We start from the raw sequence: 23,171 nt of genomic DNA on the forward strand, positions 1-23,171 counted from the left end.
AATGCAGATTTAGGCCGGGTCGCTCTATTATTGACCAGATATTCACAATAAAGCAGAGAATGGAAAAATGTTGATAGTTTTATCGTGAGCTCCATCATAGATTTTAAACCAGCATTTGATAAAGTATGCAGGGTTAGACTGTGATCTTCTGTGGTCTATAGAAGAAAAGCCAGTGATAAAACACTAGATTTGATATAAAACTAAAACAAAACCATGTCTTCTAATGCTGGAGTAAGATGGATACAAAACAAGAGAATACATATGCCACTGAAATATATTTCCGGCGATTATCCTGCTATTTCAGAAAGTTTCTTAATATAAAAATAAAATAAAATACCTATACAATAAAAGTAAACGAAGTATTAGGGAACCCAAACAAGTAGGTACTAAACTATTGGTACTATAAGATAATAAATTTCAGATTAGAAAATCATTGCTGAACATGAATAACAACAAAAAATGTTAAAAAAGACCGTTTAAACAAGATACTATTAGCAAATAAAGAATTTAGTGAAAGTAAAAAATAGTAGTTTTTAGAGTTTTATATAAAATCAATTTTCATCAAGAAAGTATCGTATACATCAATGAGTTATAGTTTATTTTTATGAACGAGAGAGTAATTAGCATAATTTTTACTGGTAGCTCCGACCACTCCATGGGCGTGCTCAAGTTTAATTGAAAAATTACTTTGAATAATTGTAAAAAATAAATGAATTATTTCAGTGTTATAAAGTGTTATGTGTATGTAAACAAAAGTGACCTCTTTTATCACACACTATATTAGAACTGACTGGCCTACATTAAAAAAAGTTTTAAAAAAATCACATTTTTTTTAATTTTTAAAAATTACAAAAGAGAAAAAGAGTTTTTAAAACCGTCTAAGGTATGTTAAATAGATGAATAAAAATATTAATATAAAACTTACAGCTACTTGTTACAAATCCAAATCAGATTCAGAAGATGAACTTTCAGAACCAAGATTTATAATAACTGGCTCGATCATTTTATCAGTAATATTGTCCAGCTTCCACATTTTTTCCTCTTCTTTAATAGTGTGATTTACTGCCTTTTCCCAGTTTTCAGGTTTTACATTATTTACGGCCTCCAAAAACAACTGTTTAACATCATGAATTTTAAAAGTGGTATTTTTTCTTGAAACTTCACTCTTTATCTGTGCCCATACCAGTTCAATCGGGTTTAATTCACAATGATATGGTGGGGATCTAAGTACTGTCATTCCACGATTTTTGGCAATTTCATCAATTTCGTATTTTTTAAATTTTTCTTTATGAAGGGCACACAACGAATAAAGTTCCTTTCTTATAGATCCGGGATGGTACGTAATATTTTTTGAACTCAGCCAATTCTGCAAGTCTTTTTTTAACCACTTGGTTGTAGGCAGTCCTTCTATAAGTCTGGAGTGATAACTTGCATTATCCATTACTATTACACAGTTCTTAGGAAGAAGATCTATCATTTGTTCGAACCATTCTTGAAAGACATCAGCGTTCATGTCTTCATGGTAGTCACCGGTACGAGTTGATTCAAAAGTTAATAAACCACCTTCAACAAAACCGTCTGAACTGCCAATGTGTACTATTATCAGCCTGCGTCCCTTTCCTGATGGTGGGTTTAAACCAGTAGATAAGTTATTTACAAAAGCGTGCCTTTGACTTATAACAGTTTCATCCTGCCAAAATTTATTTGGTGTATGACCCTCGTTGATCCATGTTTCATCAAGATAAAATATTTTTCTTTTTTGGTTTCTCATTTCCTTTATGGTTCTTAGAAAATGTCTTCTCCATATGACAATATCGCTTCTTTCTAATAAAATAGACTTTCTGGGATTCTTTTTCCAGCGGAAGCCTATTTCTTTTAAAAGTTTCCATAACGTACTTCGACTCATTTCTGGGTAATCCTTATCATCTCGAACTGAGACAAGAACTTTATCCAATGTTGGAAATTCTTGTCTAAAGAAGAATTCATGCACTTTCCGTCGAAGTCCTTCTTTAAAATGATATTCTATTTGAAATTTTGGTTTCCCTGGAGCATTACGTGGCATTTGAAAACTACCACATTTCTCTTCTTTAATAACTCTGTAAATCGTAGATTTCCCAACACCAAGTGTACTGCTAACTAACTCAACGGTCTCATCAACACTTTCACATAAACGTTTGTCTGTAAATGATTTAAAACAATTAAATATTAATGTTTTTTCATTAACTGTTAGAGGACCAATTTTTCGGCGTTTACACGGCACTTCCAAATTTTCCATAACACTAGTATACACAATAAACTGCACCTTGCAACTGAAGTACCTACTTTTAGTGAATTGTTAAGAATTTTGAATACGCCACTTGGACCTTCCTATATACAAAATGGAAAAACCCACTATCACATTTTCTGTGGAATAAGTTTAGAAGGTAATTATCTAGTCAATTACTGTCGTAGATTCCTGGAATTAAAGAATTAAATGTTTGATTGTTGAAACCCTTACTTCGTGGAATGCACTCATTTCAGATAAAATAAAACGTTTTATTTTATCTAAAGAATTAAACTTTATTTTGCAAATAGGTAGGTACCTGTTAAACTTTTATTGGTTATATATAACCAATAAAATAAACATCTTACATTTCTTGCAAATTCATTAGTACCTGTTAACCTCCATCACTCCGACACTGGCAACCTTATTTAGGGATTAGTAACCCTCACAACTATTGTATTCTATTCTACTCCAACCTTTATACCTGGTGGTCATACTCAATTTAAAATTGTTTTCCTATATACTTCTGTAAACTTGTTGACAAATATCTGTTTTTCATTGAGTCACCCGTATCAACAGTTTAGGGATTTGCATACATAATATATTGTTTTATTACTCTCTCATACATAAAAATACACTATAATAAAGTACGACTTTTCTATTTTTATAGTCATTAATAAATAAAGAAACTACATATTCGAATTGTTTCACAAAGTCGTTAGAAAAGTTGTACTTACTGCTCAATACACAAAACAATAACTATCTCATATTTTCATATTTAAATCATTTAACAATGTTAATGTTATAAAAAAGTTATTCACCGCAAACAATTAGGTAGGTAGGTGTTACAAATAAATTAATTCTTTATATCTGTGATTATTATATGCAAATTTACCAAAAAGGATATCTGTGTATGCTTAAGAAACACCATACATTGTTCTGTTAAATAGCCCTGAAGTTCGTTGACAAATTTAAATGAAAATATAAAAGCAATCCTATAACTTGTTTGATTTGAGTGAACTAAAAGCACATTGTTTTATTAATGGTTACAAAAATTGCATTTATATATGTACTGCTAACCTGTATATACATCTTGAAATACTTTGCTGGAGAGACCATGTCATCTGTGAAACGGAGATGGTTAAGCTTTTCGCCTACTATCATAGTGGTATTTTTGTAAATATTGTGCGCATTGGCTATGTTACTGGCTTAACAAGCTGGAGGGCCCTGGTTCGAATCCCGGCACCGACAAAATTTTCAATTTCTAATTTAACTGAGCTGTCACCGTGCTTCGGAGGGCACGTAAAGCCGTCGGTCCGGGCTACGAAAGTAGTCGTTAAGTCATGTTAGGGGCGCTTGCGCGACTTAAAAACCCTAACACTAGACCTTAGCCAGAAGGTTACACGAACTTTTTTTTTGTAAATATTGTAAATACGTTCACTATGCCTATGGTCAATCCTGGTCATCCATTCCTTCTATAAGGCTGCCTATTTCGATCGTGTCGAACGCTTTATGAAAATCTATAAAAGTGAAGACAAGAGATTTGTTGTACATAATTATGTACAACATGATTATGTACATGGTACCATAATTTGAAGGAATTCTGCCTGCTCTCTCGGTTGCTAGAAATCTAATTTTTTCTCCAATCTTGATGTCACTAATCTAGTGAAGAAGTTGTGTATGTAGTTCAACAGGTTAATAGGTCTACGATCTCTTTGCTGCAAACTTAGATTAAACAGTTTCCTTAATATATTTAATAGCATATCTCTTCCATTTACAATAGCTTCTATTACAATCCCATCCTCTCCTGGGGCTTTGTTATTTTTCATTTTTCTTAATGCTTGTCGAAATCTTATTCTAACTGATATTATTTCATTTTGCTTGTTTCTTAATTTATGAATTTCGCATTTTTTATTCGTTAGCTTTCTACGTAGAACTTTTAGGCTATTTTCCCCTATAGTGCGTTTAATATTATCGGTTTTAAATTTCCTTAAATCTCTCCTGATTGCCTTCGAAACAGTTTTATTCATTTCTCTTAAAGTGTGGCTGTCTGCATTCTTATCGCTTCTCATTTGTCTTCTTGGATCCAGCTGCGTTTCAGTACATGGACTTATTTTACTAACTGATTTTCCTTTAGGACAGTGCACTCGGTGACTTTTTTGTAAGGCGTTTATGATGCAATTATTTAAGTCATTAAGATCGTTCTCGGAGGTTTCATACAGTAGTAGCTTATTATTGCTATGTGCCTGATATTGGTTGATATCTAATAGGGGTGTCCAGATACTATGAGATTTATTTTTAATGATTATGTTCCTTATAGGATGAGATCGCCCTTTTTATTTATGTAACACTTTCTCGATCAAAGAATCAAAGAATTTTTTGGTTTTAGCAAACTTAACCTAAGGCTTCGAATAATATTGTTCAGATGTTACGTATTTTTCAAACCGTCTTTATGGATCAGAGGCTTGGACACTGGGAAAAACAGAAATTGATAACCTTGCGGCCTTTGAAAATATCATCGACTAACAGAGTAAAGAATGGAAAACTTCTCGAGAAAATGAAAAAAACCAAAGAAAAAATCAGCATCCTGAAAACAAGAAGTCTTCAATATTTTGGACAAGTCATTAGAGTACCTGAGTACGTAATCTGCGCAACATAACGCAGGAGAAAATAGGCAAACGAAGTCAAGGCACGAGAAAAACATCCTGGTTTAAGAACTTGCAAGATTGGTTTGAACTTACAACAATTGAGCTGTTTAGAACAGCTGTAGGAAAAGTTAGAATCGCTATATTGATTTCCAACCTCCAACGAGGAGACGGAATCTAAAACAAAAAGAAGTAAAAAGAATCAAAAATCAAAAAAAGTTAATATCAATAGGAAACTATATACACTTTTCTTTGACTCCAGCCCATTCAGTGTAAGCTCATTACTTGTAGATCTGGCATTTGGCCCAGCTTTTACTAGAGATTAATGCCGAATACAGTTTGTGGTAATATATGCAGGCTTGATCATCATTGTCTTCGTCATTGAAACGTCATTATCATGATCTTTTCATTTAATTTGTTCTCCTCATTTTTCGTTGGTCCCTTTTTTGCGATGGTATCGCTTTAAGAGAATTTTTTAACTAAGTGCAGATGGCTACAAATGATCTGTTCTCTCTTAGTTTTTTTCTAAATCCTTTCAGGCTAGGAAGTAGGACTTTTGCTAATATACAGCTTGTGGTTTAGATACTTTTCAACTTGTAATCTATTCTAGTTTCTTAGTGGGTATTATTGAGTTCTTGATTATTATTTTGATGATTCTCCTTCTCTGTTTATAGACCAACTGACTCCCAAATCATATTCTTGTGAAATTAGTAGACTTAATAAATTCCTTCCATGATATTAAGTTGGCGCACCCAAAAAACAGACATTTAAAGAAAAATTATCTTCTTCTCGTAACGTCTTCTAATGAAGGTTGTAATTCACTTCTTTAAATGCTTTCCTATCGTTTTCAATGTGAAATATCTGGTCTACACAGAGATTAGTTGACTCTCTGATATAACTCATCCTATATTTGTTTTCTTTCCCATGACTTTTCTTCCATCTACTCTTCTTTGCATGATGACGTGTAGAAGAGAGTATTTATCATTTTAAACGAAGTCTATGTCACAGATGTCTTATTTTAAATGTCTATAAAAGTTGTCTACTATATCCAATTCGTCCTAATACTTCTTCATTTGGAGTATTAGCCGTCCAATAAATTTTAACAATAAGCCTATAGAGCCTCATTTCGAATGCGTCATTTTTTTACCGATCAGTAAATTCATTAAGTATTCAAGTTTCCATCCCATATTGCAGCTACGAATACACATAGCATTCTACTAACGAAAATTGTACCAGTCTAGATTAACTTAACTGCTTAACTGCTTAGGAGCTTTTTCATTGGTTTGAAAAATGCATCAAGAGATTGCAGTTTTTATCTAGTATGAGGCTACAGACAACAAAATATGCCTTAACCTTTGCAGTATTCAATTGGAAAAAGTATTATGTGATATATGTATGACGTCAAGGCAGCCATATTTTTTTGTATTCGTGAGATGGATTCATATATTTTGTAATTATATAACCAGATCAAACACGTCTTTTAATTTATGGAAACTGAACCAGATCACTTCAGTGATAGTTAATCTACTAATCAATTAGTTAAGATACATATTCTGTATTTACAACAAATGCTAGCATATACTGCTTAAAAATTGAGACTAAATGCTTACACTTGAGCTGCAATTGTAATTTAAAACATTAAAGCTGTTTTACTCTATTATCGAACAATTATTCCCAAATTAATTAGTAACTAACAAAGGACATAGCATTTAAAGAATTTTGTATGGTGTTTTTCGCTATTAGGTTACTTGAAATTTGTATTTAATGTTAAATAATTTTTTATACTCGCTTTTTATATTGTGTAAATATGAAGATATATTTATTTTCATAAATGCTTTATATTAAATTGTTGTTTATTTTTTAATCCTTTTTTGAATCGAATTTTACATAACTTTTAAAAATTGAACCGGGCAATTTTTAAAAGTTATGCTTTTACCACTCCATCTTCGTAAGGCAGATACTTATTCCGCAGCCAGTCAAGAATATCCTGTTTCTTTCACGCAGTCGTTGGAAGTCTTTCTACTAGTCGTAATTGATAAAGTGCATTATCTAATACTATAATTGAATTTGGTGGTATGTGTTCAATTATCTGCTCAAAATACTCTTCGAAAACATCAGCTGTCATCTATTCGTGATAGTCTTTTGTGCTTTTGGACTGAAATTCCAACAAACCATGCTTAACAAATCCTTTTTCACTGCCAATGTGAGAAATTATTAATCTACTGCCTTTACCAGAAGGTGGGGAGATACCAGTAGACCAACCTTCCATAAAGGCTTGCCTGGAGCTTAATATCTTTTTATCTGACCAAATTTTTTTTAGAGTATGACCTGAGTTTACCCACGTTTCATCCTGGTAGAAGATTGGCCTTCCTTCAGCCCGGAATTTTCGTATGGATCTTAGATAATTTCTTCTCCAACATATTATCTCCTCCCGGTCAATCGAAAGTGATTTTCGGTCTGATTTCTCCTACTAGAAATTTAATTCTTTTAAAACTTGCCACAATTAAGCTCGTCCGATATGAGGCAAATCCGGGTCGTCTCTAACTTCTTGTAAAATTTTGTTTAGGTTTGGTATTTCTTTTTTCAAAAAAAATCCATGAATTTTCCTTCGAATACCATTTTTGGCAAATTCATCAATTTCAATAGGCTTTTTCTCTCTCTTTAAGTGTTTGTGTTTGGGTTAGCTATACCGTGTTTTTTTCTTTCTGATAGGAACCTATATATAGTTGACTCCCCTACGCCAGTCATGTTGGCACAACTTTCGACTATGTTGCGAACAGTGTTTGTGTGATTATGAGAAACCAGAGCATCGTGAACATTCAGGACAATAGTCTTCTCTCTTGGTGAATAGACAGACTTACTGACTGTACGCAACAGTACCGGTGTAAAACTTGATGATGTTGATGATAAAGCCATCACAAACAATCCAACAAAACGAGCACGAGCGAACGGTACTTGTTCGTAGGTATATGGAATAAAAAATCACTCACGCACTGCATATAATTCGAAAAAAAAAACATTCGAGACGCTAGTTACTACGAGACTAAAAACGTACTAAACAAAAAAATTGTTTTCGTTCGTAATAACTTCACCCTTTCAACTTAAATTTCGAATATAAACTGAACAGACGAGGCACGTGGCCAAAGCCGGCATCTTTATACCCATTATATTATTAAAAATCTGGGGAATTCCATCCTAATTATCTTGCAACGAATAGTACCTTCGGATATGAATTCCAGGTTTTCTAGTAAAGTGATTAAACGCAAAGATTAGTATTGAAATATCCAAAGAGATAAGGTATTCTTATTTACAAAATTGTTAATGGTTAAATTCTTATTTTTATTAATATAATATAATAACCAACATTGGCCGTGAAAGTTTTAATTGTTTTTTGCTAAATATATTAGTATTAAAACATTATTAATATTATATATAACAGTATTAAAACATTATATTATTATTTAATGAATAAACACCTCAGGACCGCCTATGATGATACAAATTTTACGACCGTTTTATGACTTTGGGGCACATTTCGTGCTCTCAACAATTTGTGAACGGAGAATAATTCATTTAATAAAGATTTACATAAATTTTAATTTTTAAATTTATATTTTGAGTATAATAAATTCTCTGTTATAAAAAATAAAAAAATTTGATAGAGAGAAAAAGCGTGGTTACGAAAAGGTGTTTATAATAGCTACAATCTGGCAAAATAATTGAATAAAGATCAATTACTTAAACATGTCAGTTAAAAAAATCTTTAAAATCTGTAAGTCTATTATAACGATTGAAATCAGAGGGGTGCCTTGTACTCGTATATTCTCAATGTCATCTATTTTTAGATTAACCTTATATATGATTTTTTTTAGACCGTTTGAATGGTTCTGATTTATAAATAGACTAATCAATTAACATATCATTGGGATATTTCTAGTGGTGATTGATATTTTAAAAAGTAAATGTTATCAGTAAAAATTATTTTTACGTTGGCGTTTACTCACAGTCTGCGTTTGGATGTACGTTTGAATTGTTTATTTTAATTTCGACAGGATTAAAAAAAATCGTTATTGACGATTGGTTAAAATCAATCTTTGTAAGAATTCCAAAAAAGGTATATTCATAAAGATTGTAGTGACTGTAAACTTCATCAGTCTTATACGCCATTCTCCAAAATTTTTTCTTAATCTTTTTTAATTGATTAAATCTTTAAAGTTAATGTATAGGGAACGACGGGTAATAGCGAACAGCGGGTGATTGCGAACATCACAGAATACATGCGCACGTCATCTGTATCATTCCGTTGTAAACTTCTCTTGTTGCTTCCTTGCTTAAAAAGAATGTGGTGGCATAGATACACAGTTGCCCCGTATTCGTGGAATTTTTTACAGCGATTTATTTGTTTTTGGTGCTTGCACTACAATTTTAGCAATTCATAAAATAAGGTATGTACCTAAACACTTGATGGTTTCATTTAAATTGTTAGAGTTAGTTAACTTACTATTATTCAACCTATAAAATTGTCTTATTACGGAGAAGTTAAATGCATTTATATTATGATTGTTTCGTTTCTTCATATTCATTTCCAAATCGGGTAATCACGAACAGATGTTCGCGATTACCCGCCAAGTGTTCGCGTTTACTCTTTTAATAATTTGGCTTAGATTCTTTACATTTTTGCTTATTTAACAATTTGTATCTTTTTCAGATGCCTTTTAAACGGAAACGAAGTACCAACAAATTTTCATGGACTGATGATCAAATGAAAGCTGCTCTAAAGGCAATTGAAGAAAGACGTTATGGCCTAAGGGAAGCTGCACGCCAATTTAATATACCTGTTACAACATTACAAAACAGAGTCTCTAGAGGCTTTTACAAAGGCAGGCTGGGTGCAAACACTCTCTTTTCAAATGAACAGGAAGAAGAAATGAGTCGTCATTTACTAACGTTATCTAAAATATTTTATGGATTAACTCCAATTCAGTTACGAAAAGAGGCCTTCGGCTATGCAGAGAAATTAAACTTAAAACATACTTTCAACAGAGAAAAACAAGAAGCAGGTAAAGTCTGGTTATATGGATTCATGTCAAGGCATCCTGAGTTAAGTTTCCGTAAACCTGAAGCAACAAGTCTTAATCGCATTCAAGGTTTCAATAAGGATCAAGTCTCAAGATTTTATGACAATTTGGGTAAGCTGTACGATAAATACAAGTTTCCACCTACTCGAATATTTAATGTCGATGAGACTGGCATTACAAACGTAAATAGGCCTAATCGGATCATTGGACCTAGAGGCCAAAAACAGGTTGGAGCCGTTACAAGTGGAGAAAGAGGCAAGAACGTGACGGTATACCGTTGTATGAGTGCCAGCGGATCTTTTACACCTCCACTATTCATTTATCCAAGACTGAGAAGAAATTTTGCTTTAGAAAAGGATGGGCCTCCAGGTTCTTTGTACTCCTGTTCAAAAAGCGGTTGGATGAACGAAGAAGTGTTCCTGTTTTGAATTCAACATTTTGCGAAAACCAATAAATCCACTCCAGTCATTGCTCTATTGCAATTTATAATTTTTGCAAAGAAAATGCTATCATTATGCTGTCAATACCTCCACATACCTCGCATCGTCTGCAACCACTGGACGTTAGCTTTTTCTCATCATCGAAGCGAGCATATGACGTTGAATGTGATTCGTTTTTAAAATCTCAACCCTATGAGCAAATTGAAATGTGCCATATAAGCACTTTATTCTCAAAGGCGTATACTAGAGTTTCAAGCATAGACAAAGCTGCAAACGGTTTTGAGAAGACCGGAATTTTTCCATTCAACCGAAATACATTTAATGAAGAAGACTTTTACAGTTCAAACGATAATCAAACTCAACAAAATAATAGCCAAGAAGGTCTTTCACAAACTATTCAAGAAGATTTACTGGAACCCCAACCAGGCCCTTCCAAAGAAAACCAGATATGTGAAAATACCGAAAATGTTTCATTCAGCGATATCTTGCCTTTACCGAAAGAAAAACAAAAGATATCTGTTCCGAAGAAGGGTGGAAGAAAAAAACAAAGATCCGAAATATTAACCTCAACTCCTTTGAAATTAGAACTCGAACAAAAGGAGCTTAGAAGGAAACAAAAAATGGAAAAAAAATTGAAAAACAAAAATTTTTAAAAAACAAAAATAAAACTGCATAGAGAAAAGTACTACAATCTTCAAGCGAATAGGAAGATTCGACATCATATAAAGATGGTGAATCTGATGACAATGACGATATTAATACCGACGATTGTAATGAAGGAGAATCTTGTTTAATTTGTGGTGAGTTCGGGAAAAGCGAACTTTGGTTCCGTTGCATTATATGTGGTGGATGGGTGCATAAATTATGCAGCGGCTCGGACACACCGGACAACTATAAATGTGATTTTTGTTAATAGGTAATACTGTTCGCCATTACCCTTCTCATGTTTATTATTACCCGACATTTCGGGTAACAGCGAACATTTCGTGAAAATTTTTAATTGAGTTTTTTTATTATTAAAATTTTTATTTTTGATTATCTAATAACAAAAATTAATAGCTGTATTACTGTTAGCCACTCTGTAGTGGTTTTCGAGTTTTCAACATTCAAATAAACAATTATTTTCCTTAAGTGTTCGTAATTACCCGTCGTTCCCATACATATATGAATAAAGGCGGACCAGTCCGAACCTGAATGGGGAAAAGATGTTGACCATAATTAAAAAACTATCCACGAAAAGGTGCGATCTTTGTTACACAATGCGAAATCCAAAATATAAGCCCCTAAAAATTATAATCGAAGATAAGATAGAAATCAAACATAAAATATGAAGAAGGTAAAATGAAAATGGACAAAATTCATAATGCCAAACAACACTAGCGAATGGACCGACTATGATAAGTTTGTGCGATTTTATTCTCAGCTTTTCTTCTCCATCATCATTTAAATTACATGCTTTTAAAGATAATTCATTTGTATGACGTACCCGTGATACAAAAGTTCAAATCAGAACAAACGGTTTATCAAACACCTCCTCGGGAGATTAGTAAAAAAAGAGATAAACTTTTTGAACCATAAACCTTGACATTATGTTAACTAAATTCTTATGGCGACAAGGAAAAGTCAACATTGTAGTGACTGTCTCTATGAAATATCTACCAAAAATTTTAACGATAACCTTTGATTGAAAAAATTCATGTATGTCAAAAAAATAAAAAAAAACAAAAAGAGAAAAAATCAGATTATTCCATAGAACAAAGAATAATTAAGTTCATTGTGCACACTATAAATGGCTATATTGGCTATTATTATCCCTGAATTAAGTACTGAATTTCTCATTTCCTTTACAAAGAATGTCCTCCACATCATACAGAAGAATACTCGTGATGCAATCGTGGAATATTTTAATTTTTATTAATTTCAACATACTGAATGTTTTTTTTTGTATGAGTTCTGGGCCTGATATATCTGATATATCTGTATTTATCTGTATATATCTGATTTATTTGATATTTCTGTATATCTGATCTGCATACTTCTCTTTTCCATTCTTTAATTTTCTCTCTTTCTTCTATCAGCTGTAATCTATCTCGGTTTATCCATTTTCTGTTTTTCCTTTATTTTATCCCAACTGCTTCATTTACAAGTACGAAGGACCAGATCTGACCAAATAACTATTAAAACTAATCCAAAAAATAATGGAACAAAACAGACTTCCTCAAGAATGTAGATTCCTCAGTAGAAGCATTCTAACACCTGTCTTCAAAAAGGGGGACAAATCGGACCCGGAAAATTACAGAGGAATTAATTTATTAAATACAATACTAAAATTCACAACCAAAATGATAACAAATACACTGAATGAAATTATAACACTAGCAGAAGAACAACAACGTTTTAGGTCGGGAAGATCATGCACCGACGCTATATTTATAATGAGGCAAGTTCAAGAGAAATCATCACGCAAGGGAGATACCTTTAATAATAATCAAAACGATCGAAAATATCTACCAAAACAACACAATAAAAGTAAAAGTAGAACCTATTAAAGGTGGCAATGGGATAAGACAAGGAGATTCCCTGAGTCCTTTATTATTCAACCTGATTATAATTGAAATAATAAAAAAAGTAAAAATTAAAAAAGAATACCAAATGAAAAAAAAACAACTTAAAATAATCTGTTATGTAGACGACGCAATACTACTCTTTCAAAGTAAAGATGATTTACAACGTATGCTGCACCAATTTAATATAACTGCCAGAAAATTTAACATACATATATTAATTTCCTTAAAAAAAGACAAAATACATGGTTCCAACAGCAAATTTACTAAGATGTAAATTGGAGTTGGAAGGGCAGATAATAGAACAAATGATACAGTTTAAATATCTAGGCATCAGATTATCTAGCTAAGGAAAGGTCGAAACTGAAGTGGAAGATCAAGTGAATAGAGCAAACAGATCCGCAGGGTGCCTGAATGAAACAATGTGAAGAAATAAAAATATCGGGAAAGAAATGAAAGGCAGAAACACGACCTGACACAGAGAGGATAAAAAAGATGTTAGAAACAGCAGAGATGAAAACACTTAGAAAAATTGATGGTAAGACACTATGGGACAGAGCTAGAAGTACAGATATACGACCTAGATGCAAAGTGGAGAACATTAAGAACTAGTAAGAAATAGAGGAGTAAAATGAAACGATTATATGATATAAGCCGAATGACAACAAATAGGTAGTAAAGACGGTTCCCCAATAGGAAGACGATCAGTAGGAAGACCACGAAAACGATGGAACGACAACTTACTGGAGACACATTGAAAAACAAACAGAGTCAGGTCTACATAAAAAGAAGAAGAAGCTTCATTCACAGTTTGGATTATTACATATAAACAACAATGATACAGACTTTGTGAGAATATGTCTTCCAAAAACTTGGTTATTTCCTTGGTACTTGGTATTAAAGTCTTGATTTACTGCTTCCAACCTTTTTTTATATTGTTCTGAAGCTCTTTTCTTGTGCCATGTTAGACTATTTATATAGTTAAACTATTTAAATGGGAATAAGCCACAATTAAAGGTTAAAGTACGTTTATTGACGTTTCACGTCAAACGTCAATAAACGTACTTTAATCTTTAATTGTGGTCTATTTCCATTTAAATAGTAATTACTCATTTCTTTTTTGAAGTCATCTTTTTTGTTTTCCTATTTCTCCCTCTTTTAGTATTGTTTTAAGCTCTTTGGGCCTATATTTTTGCCGTTTTTATTGTTTTTTCATACATCCTCATTATTTCTTTATTTGTTTGTCTTCTCCGAATATTCTCTGGCCATCTTTATGTCTCCAAAGATTTTTCTGAGCATTTTTCTTTCACAGATTTCTACTTTCTTTCCTCTCTGTTATTTTATAATCCACGTTTCGTAATCCACTGGCATACATCACCGTGGGTTCTATTACTGTCTCGTAGACACATAGTTTAGCTTTTCTTTGCCCAATTTTTGCTTTCAGTATTGAATTTAGGGACCCTATTGCTCTGCTACCCTTCAATAATCCTTTGTCTATCTCTTTTCCTTCTTTTTCCGTGTTTGTTAGGTATAATTACTCCTAAGCATTAAAATTCTGTCACTTTTTCAAAAATGTAGACAGCCTTAGCTCCTTTTATTTTGATACATTTATTATTATTTGTTATCTCGCCGACAGAATAAATAACAATCAGAATACCCACTCCCAAATGCCGCTTTGAAATGTGTCAGCACACGATCGACATATTTAAAACGGAAAACACAGGCTCCGATTAGGAAATTTGTGACAAGCTACGACAAAACCATAATTTAAACTTTTTTAATTTTATTTTAATTAAATAATTTAGTAAATTTGAAATAATTTATTCTATTTTGAACTAAAAGTATGACATAAAATATTGCATATTAGCTCTATGGTTGTAAATAAATTAAACCGGGTTAATTTTTCTATTCCTGGATCAACATTATACTTGAATTATACTGAATTAAAATATAGGATAAAAAAGAACATTTTTTAAAAGTTATATACGTAAATAGATACGTATATATAATGGATTAGGATTATTTCCGTAGTGAACAAATATTTTTGATAGTGTGAAGTGAACATCACCTAAGATGCAAACTTGTGGTTACGCCATCGGGTTACACCAAGTAATTCTTAGCTGTAAAATCAATAAACAACTGATAATGGAATTTATTAATTGGGTGGGAAATTACTACAAATAAAAAACAAATGTCATTCATAAATGGTTTATTTTTAATTTTCACATAACTAATAAACAAATACAAAGAATAAGATACTCGTAAGTATTTTGTGTATATTGCACGGTTTTTTTTTATTATTTTAGAAGTGTTTCCCTCATAAAAATATTCATAAATTAACCTGGATGATACCTGGTACTAATAAATTTAATCAAATTGATCACATATTAATATCTAAACGGTGGGCAACCTCTGTAACGGATGTTAGAATTTATAGAGGCGCAAATTGTGATTCGGACCATTTCTTGATTATATCGAAGATAAAACAAAGAATATCAATGGTAAGAAAAGAGAAAGGCTCCAAATAAAGAAAATGGAACACATATATGTTTAAAAATCCTAAAAAGAAGAATGAGTACCAGCAGAAAATAAAAGTAATATTAAATGAAAGAGAAGAACAAAACAACATTGAAGACGAATGGAACGTTATCCAAACGACAATTAGAAATATGGCAAAAGAAACATTAAGTGAAACCTCAAGCAAAAGAAACGAGGAATGGTTTGACCGAGATTGCCAACAAGTAATAAATAGCAAAAATATAGCTAGACAGAAATGTCTACAAAGGGATTCCCGATTGAATAGAAGGGCATATGAAGAACTCAGAAAAGATGCAAAGAAAATATGTAGAAGGAAAAAGAAAGAAATGTTGAATAGAAAAATACAACAAATTACGGATTATAATAACAGAAGAGAGACTAGAAAATTTTTTAAGGAATCCAAGCAATACACCCAAGGATACATGAGAAGATCAACAGTTTGCAAGGACAAAAATGGGGCGATTATCAGCGAGAAAGAGGAAATAATGAGAATGTCTAAGGAGCATTTTCAAGAGCTATTAAACCCAGAAAAAGAACAAAACGAAGATGAAGAAATAATTCACCATACAGCAGAACAACTAGTTGAGCATCCAACATTGGAAGAAACGTTAAATGTCATAAAACATCTAAAAAATAACAAAGCACCTGGCACAGATGGAATAACTGCAGAACTGATAAAGAATGGTGGACATGCGCTATGGAGGCGTATCCATAAACTAATCGACCACATATGGACACTAGAAGTCATCGCAGAAGATTGGAAAGTAGGAATCATACTTCCTATGTACAAAGGAGGAGCTGTGGCTTCAGACCAAAGAGGTCAACTATAAACCAAATACATATGTTAAGAGGTATACATGAAAAATGTGTTGAATATAACATACCTATTTACAACTTGTATATCGATTTCAAACAGGCGTTTGATGGAGTAGATCGACAAAAGATGTTAAAGCAACTATCTATGTTAGGGATACCCAATAAGTTGGTTAAACTTATACGAATGACTCTGGAGGGTTCCAAAGCTATGGTGAGAATAGATGGAGATATGACGCAGGCCTTTGATATTGAAAATGGAGTTAGACAAGGTGATGCCTTATCAACAACACTTTTTAATCTAACTTTAGAAGCTGTTGTTAGAAAACTGGATATAAACGGCTGTATTAATACAAGATCAATGCAAATATGCGCATATGCGGATGATGTTGCCGTAGTAAGCCACAACAAAAGGGTATTAAGCGAAAAAGTTATAGAACTAAAACGAGAAGCTGCTACGTTTGGTCTAGGTATATATAAATGAAAGTGAAAAAATATGTTACATATATGTGTGCGGAGACAAGTGACATAGATGATGTGTCGTTAACAGTCTCGGAGGCATTACAACGTCCTGATGGAGAGGAGTGGAGAGAAGCCATGATGGATGAAATCTAATCTTTCTGTGACAACAATGCATGGGATGTGATAGATGTGCCGGAAAATGGTAGTGTAATTGATAATAAGTGGGTGTTTAAGTTAAAGTGTAACAGCGAAAATAAATAAAGTTAGATATCAGGCAAGATTAGTGGCTAGGGGTTTTAATCAAAGAGAATATATAGACTATGCAGAAACTTTTGCTCCAGTAATAAGACATTCTTCTCTAAGGCTGCTTTTTTCACTTTCTGTAAAATTAGGTTTGCTGGTAACAAATGTTTACAATTAAATAAGACTATTTATGGACTTAAACAGTCTTCTAGGGCCTAAAATTATGAAGTAAATAATGTTTTGGAAAATATTAATTATAAGAAATCAAAACATTAATCTTGTATCTATATAAAAAGACAAAATAATAAAATTACAGTTGTAACAGTATATGTAGATGATTTTTTTGTGTTCTCAAATGATGAAAGTGAAACAAGTAGATAATAAAAAATGAGCTGAAAAGTAAATTTGTTATTAAAGATTTGGGTAGAATTTTGGAATGTTTAGATATGTAAATAGATTTTGACCCAAATAAAGATTATATTGCTTTGAATCAGAAAAACTATATTATCCAGTTGTTAAAGGGATTTAACATGAGTGATGACAAAGCAAAGTTAAAACTCCAATTGAACCAAAGTTATCTTTAACAATGGATGATAGTAACAATTGTATTAGAGATAAATTTCCTTATCAGAGGCTAATTGGTAGTTTGATGTATTTATCTGTTTTAACCAGACCAGATATATCATTGGCAGTCAGTTTCATCAGTCAATTTAACAATTGTATATAATAAATCTCATTGGAAATATGCAAAAAGAGTATTGAGGTGTTTAAAAGACACTATTAATTATTCTCTGATTTACTCAAAAGATGATTCAGAATTGCAAGGTTTTGTAGATGCTGATTGGGCAAGCAATACAGTAGAACGAAGATCCTTTACTGGATATGTATTTAAACTTTGTAGCTCTGCAATATCTTGACAAAGTGCAAAGCAAAGAACAGTAGCTTTATCTAGCTGCGGGGCAGCCTTGTCAGAGGCTGCTAAAGAGGCTGTTTTTCTTAGGGGTTTCCTGGGTGATTTAATTGAACAAACTGAATGTATTACTTTATTTAATGATAATCAAAGTGCATTAAACTTATCAGCAAATCCTATTTATCATAAAAGAACTAAGCATATTGATTAAGATATCATTTTTTGAGAGACCTAATATCTGACAAGATCATTAATGTAAAATATATGTCTACTGATGTTTATGTCAGCTGATGTGTTGGCTAAAGGTTTAGTTGCTGAAAAACTACACATTATTGAAACTGTTAGGTATAGGTAACATTTACAGTAAGTTAAGATTGGTACAATGTAAAATGTCAATTGTATTTACTTTTGAAACAAAATAAAGTTAGTATTAACTGTATACTCTACTGGTTCATTGCATTTAAAAGTTTTAACAAAAGTAAGCCATCCAAAAAGATCGTAGTATGCAATGTTTAAAAAAATGAGAACTGGAAAGGGAATTTCGTGCATAACTGTAAACATGACTGATAAAAACCAAATACTTTCCTTAAAATATATAATAAATGAGTCAATATAAAATCACATATATCTTAATTCATAACACATTTAAACTTGTATAATTATAAAAAGTCTTTATAAGCAAACATTATAAAATTGCTAGACACACTAATTCAGTCCTCAAATCGAATCCTTTTGTTTAGAGTTGGTGTATTATCTTCATTTCTACTGTAGTTAATTCCATGTTTGATAAATCTTTCTGCTGCAAATTTGTCTACTTTAGGTCTGATGGTGTGCCTCTCGCGGGCCTAAAAATCACCATAAAATTATAACATTTCAATAGTGTGTAATAGTTTTTAGAATTAATGGGAAAAGATAAAAGAAATGATGAAATAGATGTAACAATAGGAGAATAATATACAATACAACAAAATAACATGTCAATAATAAAGAACAATATGTAGAACTAATTCAACCTACCTGTTTAGCTTTGACCATATACTCTTTAATCCTATTCAATTGGCTCTTCACCTCATTCTTATTCGGATCTTCATTTTGAGTTCTCAGGTACAACCAGTACAAAGTATTTAGTGTGTAAGCTACAAATAAATCGTAATCTACTTTTTCCGATACAGATAATTGTTCATAAATATCTGCAGAGTTAAGTTTCTCGAGCATGAGTTCTATTTTTTCTACACTGTTGTGGAAATTTGTCAGCTTCTCTTGAATAATTATATCATTTTTTAAGTCTCCAAATTCCATATTTACTAATCAAATTATTAAATTATAAATAATAATTAATACTTATCTAAATTAATAGTAAAAGTTAGGTTTATTAGGTTAGAAATCATTCCAGTACAACTTCAGATTATTGTATTATACTACCAGCATTACTTCTTTTTTATGATTTGATTTAAACAAATTTTAAATAAAAACTTTTATTGGCACTTTTAATATATAAACATCAAATAATTAAGATAAACACTACAACTTAATAACGTATGTATATATTGCTTCCCGTGGGTTTCACATTTTTACTTATTTATCTTCTGTTTCATTGTGATTTTGGAAATATTTTAAGAAGCAGTTTTAATTAAGCAGTGACTGCATGTGTTTATTCTAAATTAGTTGTGCTGTTTATCACAGATTCACTTATTCATCTTCATCATCACGGTTCTACAGCTCTTAATGGCTTCTCTTATTCATCTAGTAATCTGAATATTTTTTGTTGTAACAGTTGCATATTATGATGTATCTATACTTCCTAAATGTAATTATGGTGTTGTGTGTCTCCACATATCTATCTCTACTATTACTGGTAGCGATTTTTAGGGGAGAAGTCACACTGTGATATCTAGGATCGATTATGTCTCCAGTTTATTGTCCTCTCCGATGGGTTCTCATTGCTTAGAGTGGCTCTCGCAGTCCAATTCTCCCCAGAAGTCAAAGCAATTAAACTTAACAATCTACGTATACTGTATATACATTAATAGTTACAAGAAGTTTGTTAATAAAAAAATATATAATAACGAAGCTTTTGTATTTGATTTTGCTTTTTGTAATTTGACAGCATTAATAGTTATTAATTTAAAACTGGGAGTTGTAATTCCAGTTTCTACTTCTAATTAGGCAATTAACAATACAATAATAATATAAAGAGTTTTTTCAAAAGAGAAATTTAACAAGAGGCCACGGAAAACACCGAGGTAGAAGAAGATAAATGATATTTATTTACATTTGTCATGTGTCATTGTCATTGTCATTACATCAATCTACAATTTACTTTTGGTTTGTTGTGTGTTGCAAGTAAATCTTACCAAAACAGTTCATTATTTTCAAGAATATAGAAGTTATGGCTGAGAAAGAAAAAGCTAAAGCTGTTCAATCAAAACACATTCCAAAAGATGGCCAAGTAATAATGGCTATTATGAAAGAAATGGGTATAACAGATTATGAACCCAAAACAATTGTACAGCTCACAGAATTTGTTTATAGGTAAATGTTTTAAATTGATAATAACATTTATATCAAATTCTACGATGTACTGTAAATCACCATTTACTGAATACTAAAAATATTCTTTATTTTTAGGTATGCAACATCCATACTTGAAGAGGCTAGAATGTATTCCAATAATTCAAAACAGAAATTTTTGGGAGTGGATGATGTCCGTTTAGCCCTGCAATTAACCTGTGAATCTACTTTCACGACACCTCCTCCAAGAGAAGTACTTATGGAACTTGCTCATGTTAAAAATTATTCACATTTACCACAAGTCAAACGCCACTGTGGCCTAAGACTACCTCCTGACAGATACTGCCTGTCATCTTGCAATTACACCCTTAAGAGCTCCAAGAAAGGCAAAGGAAACTTTTCTATGGCTGGTAGCCCAGCCTTAAAAATGACTCCCAAAGCTAACATAAACTTTTTAAAGAGAACCACTCCCACAATTTCGAAACAGACTGTTACTATACCAAAACCAATTACAAAAGTTATTACGGCACAACCCCAAAAGACATTACTTAAACCAAAAATAGAGATTACACAAAATGTACAAATAGCACCACCAATTAAAACTGAAATGGATTTTGAAACTTCTACGATATTGAAGCGGAAAAGAGAGGATGAATCTGAACCAATGCAAACATAGTTAATTTTATTTTATAAAATCTATAATCAGGTATAAATAACAATGTAATTTTAATATATATTAGTGTATGTATAAATAGTTGTAGTATATATTAATTCTGTATAAATGGTATGTAATTGTAATAAAATTGTGGTTGATATGTGTGGTACAATTCTGAATTTATGCAAATACAAAATTATAAACCTAAAGTTTATTCGTTTACCAAATTCCCATCAGTAAACATGAGCATGTGTTGATATTCGCCGTCTCATTCGTCAAGAGGCTATAAAATATAATTTATTGCCGTAAGCGAGACAGATTCTCATGTTACAGATCCCAACTTGTGATCATTTTAAATTCTAATTGTATCGTGTTGATTTTTAAGTTAATATATTGTGTTATATTTATGTTATAGTTATTGTTAAGTTATTTACTGGTCGTGTTATTTTTTAGAGTTTAGTTTAATTGTGATATAATGATTAAATTTCAAGAAATTCTCACACTAACAGTTTCAAAAGTAAATATTTTTAAAAATCCTATGATACATAGGTCGTATATGAGTACGACCCTGTTTGGCTTACACGTGGTTCTATTGACGATTGGGAATTTGTAGAATGAATAGGGTTTATATATATATATATCACTATTATAGGTCTAAGAATATAGGCAAGCCTGTATACTTGGTATAATTCAACATGTATTATAAGAAATCAGATAGATTACAGTCTTATCAAGAAAATATTTATGAACTCCATCAGTAGAGTAGCGATATACTGGAGCAGATATTGGGTCTGTTCACAACCCTTTTAGTAGCTGATGTAAGAGTCAGGGTAAAACTAATAGAACGAAAACAGCAAAAAAATTTTACTATTTCAGATGTCATCGAAAATAATATCAACAATTGCATGAAAGAAATGAGAACAACTGAAGATGTTGAGAAAACATGAAAATTATTTCATTAACATGTATGACCAACATTCTAGAAGAACATAGTGTAACTAACAGATTCAATAGACGATGGAAAAAATAGTAGATCTTACCGAAAAAAGAAGGCAGAAAAATAAAAATATGAGTGGCCCGAAAGACAATTTGCTGGCAGGTAGGTGTCAATAAAGTATCTATATATTGTTTATTTATCTGAAGATAAGTTCACAGACAGAGTTCAAAGCTCGACACGACCAAAATTGGACAAGTTTCACTGAACAGTGAGTTTGATAATAGTTTCTACAATAATATTAATTTTAGTTTTTGTGTTCCGTTTACAGTTCTGCAATAGATTTCGTAATGTAGATTATCTTGTTATGAATCGTACAAAAATATCGTTCTTAGTTTAGTTTGTTGTCCTTTTGCGCATTAAAAATTTTAATTTTTCATTGTTGAGTATAATCTTATGTGTCAAAAACTATGAGATGAGTATAAATTAAGTATTACGACAAATGAAGAGCTTTTTTACAAAACTGCATAAATCCATTTCCGGCTAAAATACATTTTTTGTTGAATTTCGAGAGTTTGGTCTGCCTTAGATCTTGTGTGTAAGTCTCATGTGTTAAAAGTTAATATTTCCCATTTAAAATGAGCCTAAAAATCACGTTTCTTCCACAAAACTTAATTAATCCACTCAAAAACCTTTACCCCATGTTCACTCTTTTTTTATACAAAACTTAACATCTCCTTCTTTAGCTAACCATTAAAATTAGTTTTTGTTTTACAAAACTTAATTAATCCACTCAAAAACCTTTACCCCATGTTCACTCTTTTTTTATACAAAACTTAACATCTTTAGCTAACCATTATAATTAGTTTTTGTTTTACAAAACTGCATAAATCCTTCAGCCTGCAGAACTATATCCCTCTACTATTTTTGTTTGGTTTTAAAAGCATCCTCTAGGTTTAGAATTAGATGTTTATTCGTGAAACCAAATATAATATTCTTTAATTCTAAATTTACTCACGGGTCGCAGCACTGACAGTGTGTAGCTGTAGCGTAGCCACGCCATGCCACGGCCACGCTGTATGAGATTATCAGTGTTTTTCCGTTCGAAGAGACGA

The 23,171-nt window shown here is 31.8% G+C and overlaps 3 protein-coding genes across 3 annotated transcripts; 2 read left to right on the top strand and 1 right to left on the bottom strand.

The window, feature by feature from the left end:
* Positions 1-213: 213 nt before the first annotated feature.
* LOC140451308 (uncharacterized) lies at positions 214-10,414 on the top strand. Its single transcript, XM_072545056.1, has 2 exons — positions 214-231; positions 9,617-10,414. Exons 1-2 carry the CDS (start codon positions 214-216, stop codon positions 10,412-10,414), a joined length of 816 nt encoding a protein of 271 aa, XP_072401157.1.
* Positions 10,415-18,537: 8,123 nt separating this feature from the next.
* Rrp47 (Ribosomal RNA processing 47) lies at positions 18,538-19,546 on the bottom strand. The gene is made up of 2 exons (XM_072545176.1): positions 18,974-19,546; positions 18,538-18,801 (listed from the first exon to the last, which is right to left on the bottom strand). Exons 1-2 carry the CDS (start codon positions 19,253-19,255, stop codon positions 18,667-18,669), a joined length of 417 nt encoding a protein of 138 aa, XP_072401277.1. The 5' UTR covers positions 19,256-19,546; the 3' UTR covers positions 18,538-18,666.
* Positions 19,547-20,237: 691 nt separating this feature from the next.
* Taf9 (TBP-associated factor 9) lies at positions 20,238-21,331 on the top strand. The gene is made up of 2 exons (XM_072545175.1): positions 20,238-20,488; positions 20,585-21,331. Exons 1-2 carry the CDS (start codon positions 20,346-20,348, stop codon positions 21,141-21,143), a joined length of 702 nt encoding a protein of 233 aa, XP_072401276.1. The 5' UTR covers positions 20,238-20,345; the 3' UTR covers positions 21,144-21,331.
* The last annotated feature ends 1,840 nt before the right edge of the window (positions 21,332-23,171 follow it).

The sequence above is a fragment of the Diabrotica undecimpunctata genome, chromosome 9, assembly GCF_040954645.1.
Source record: "Diabrotica undecimpunctata isolate CICGRU chromosome 9, icDiaUnde3, whole genome shotgun sequence".
NCBI lineage: Eukaryota > Metazoa > Arthropoda > Insecta > Coleoptera > Chrysomelidae > Diabrotica > Diabrotica undecimpunctata.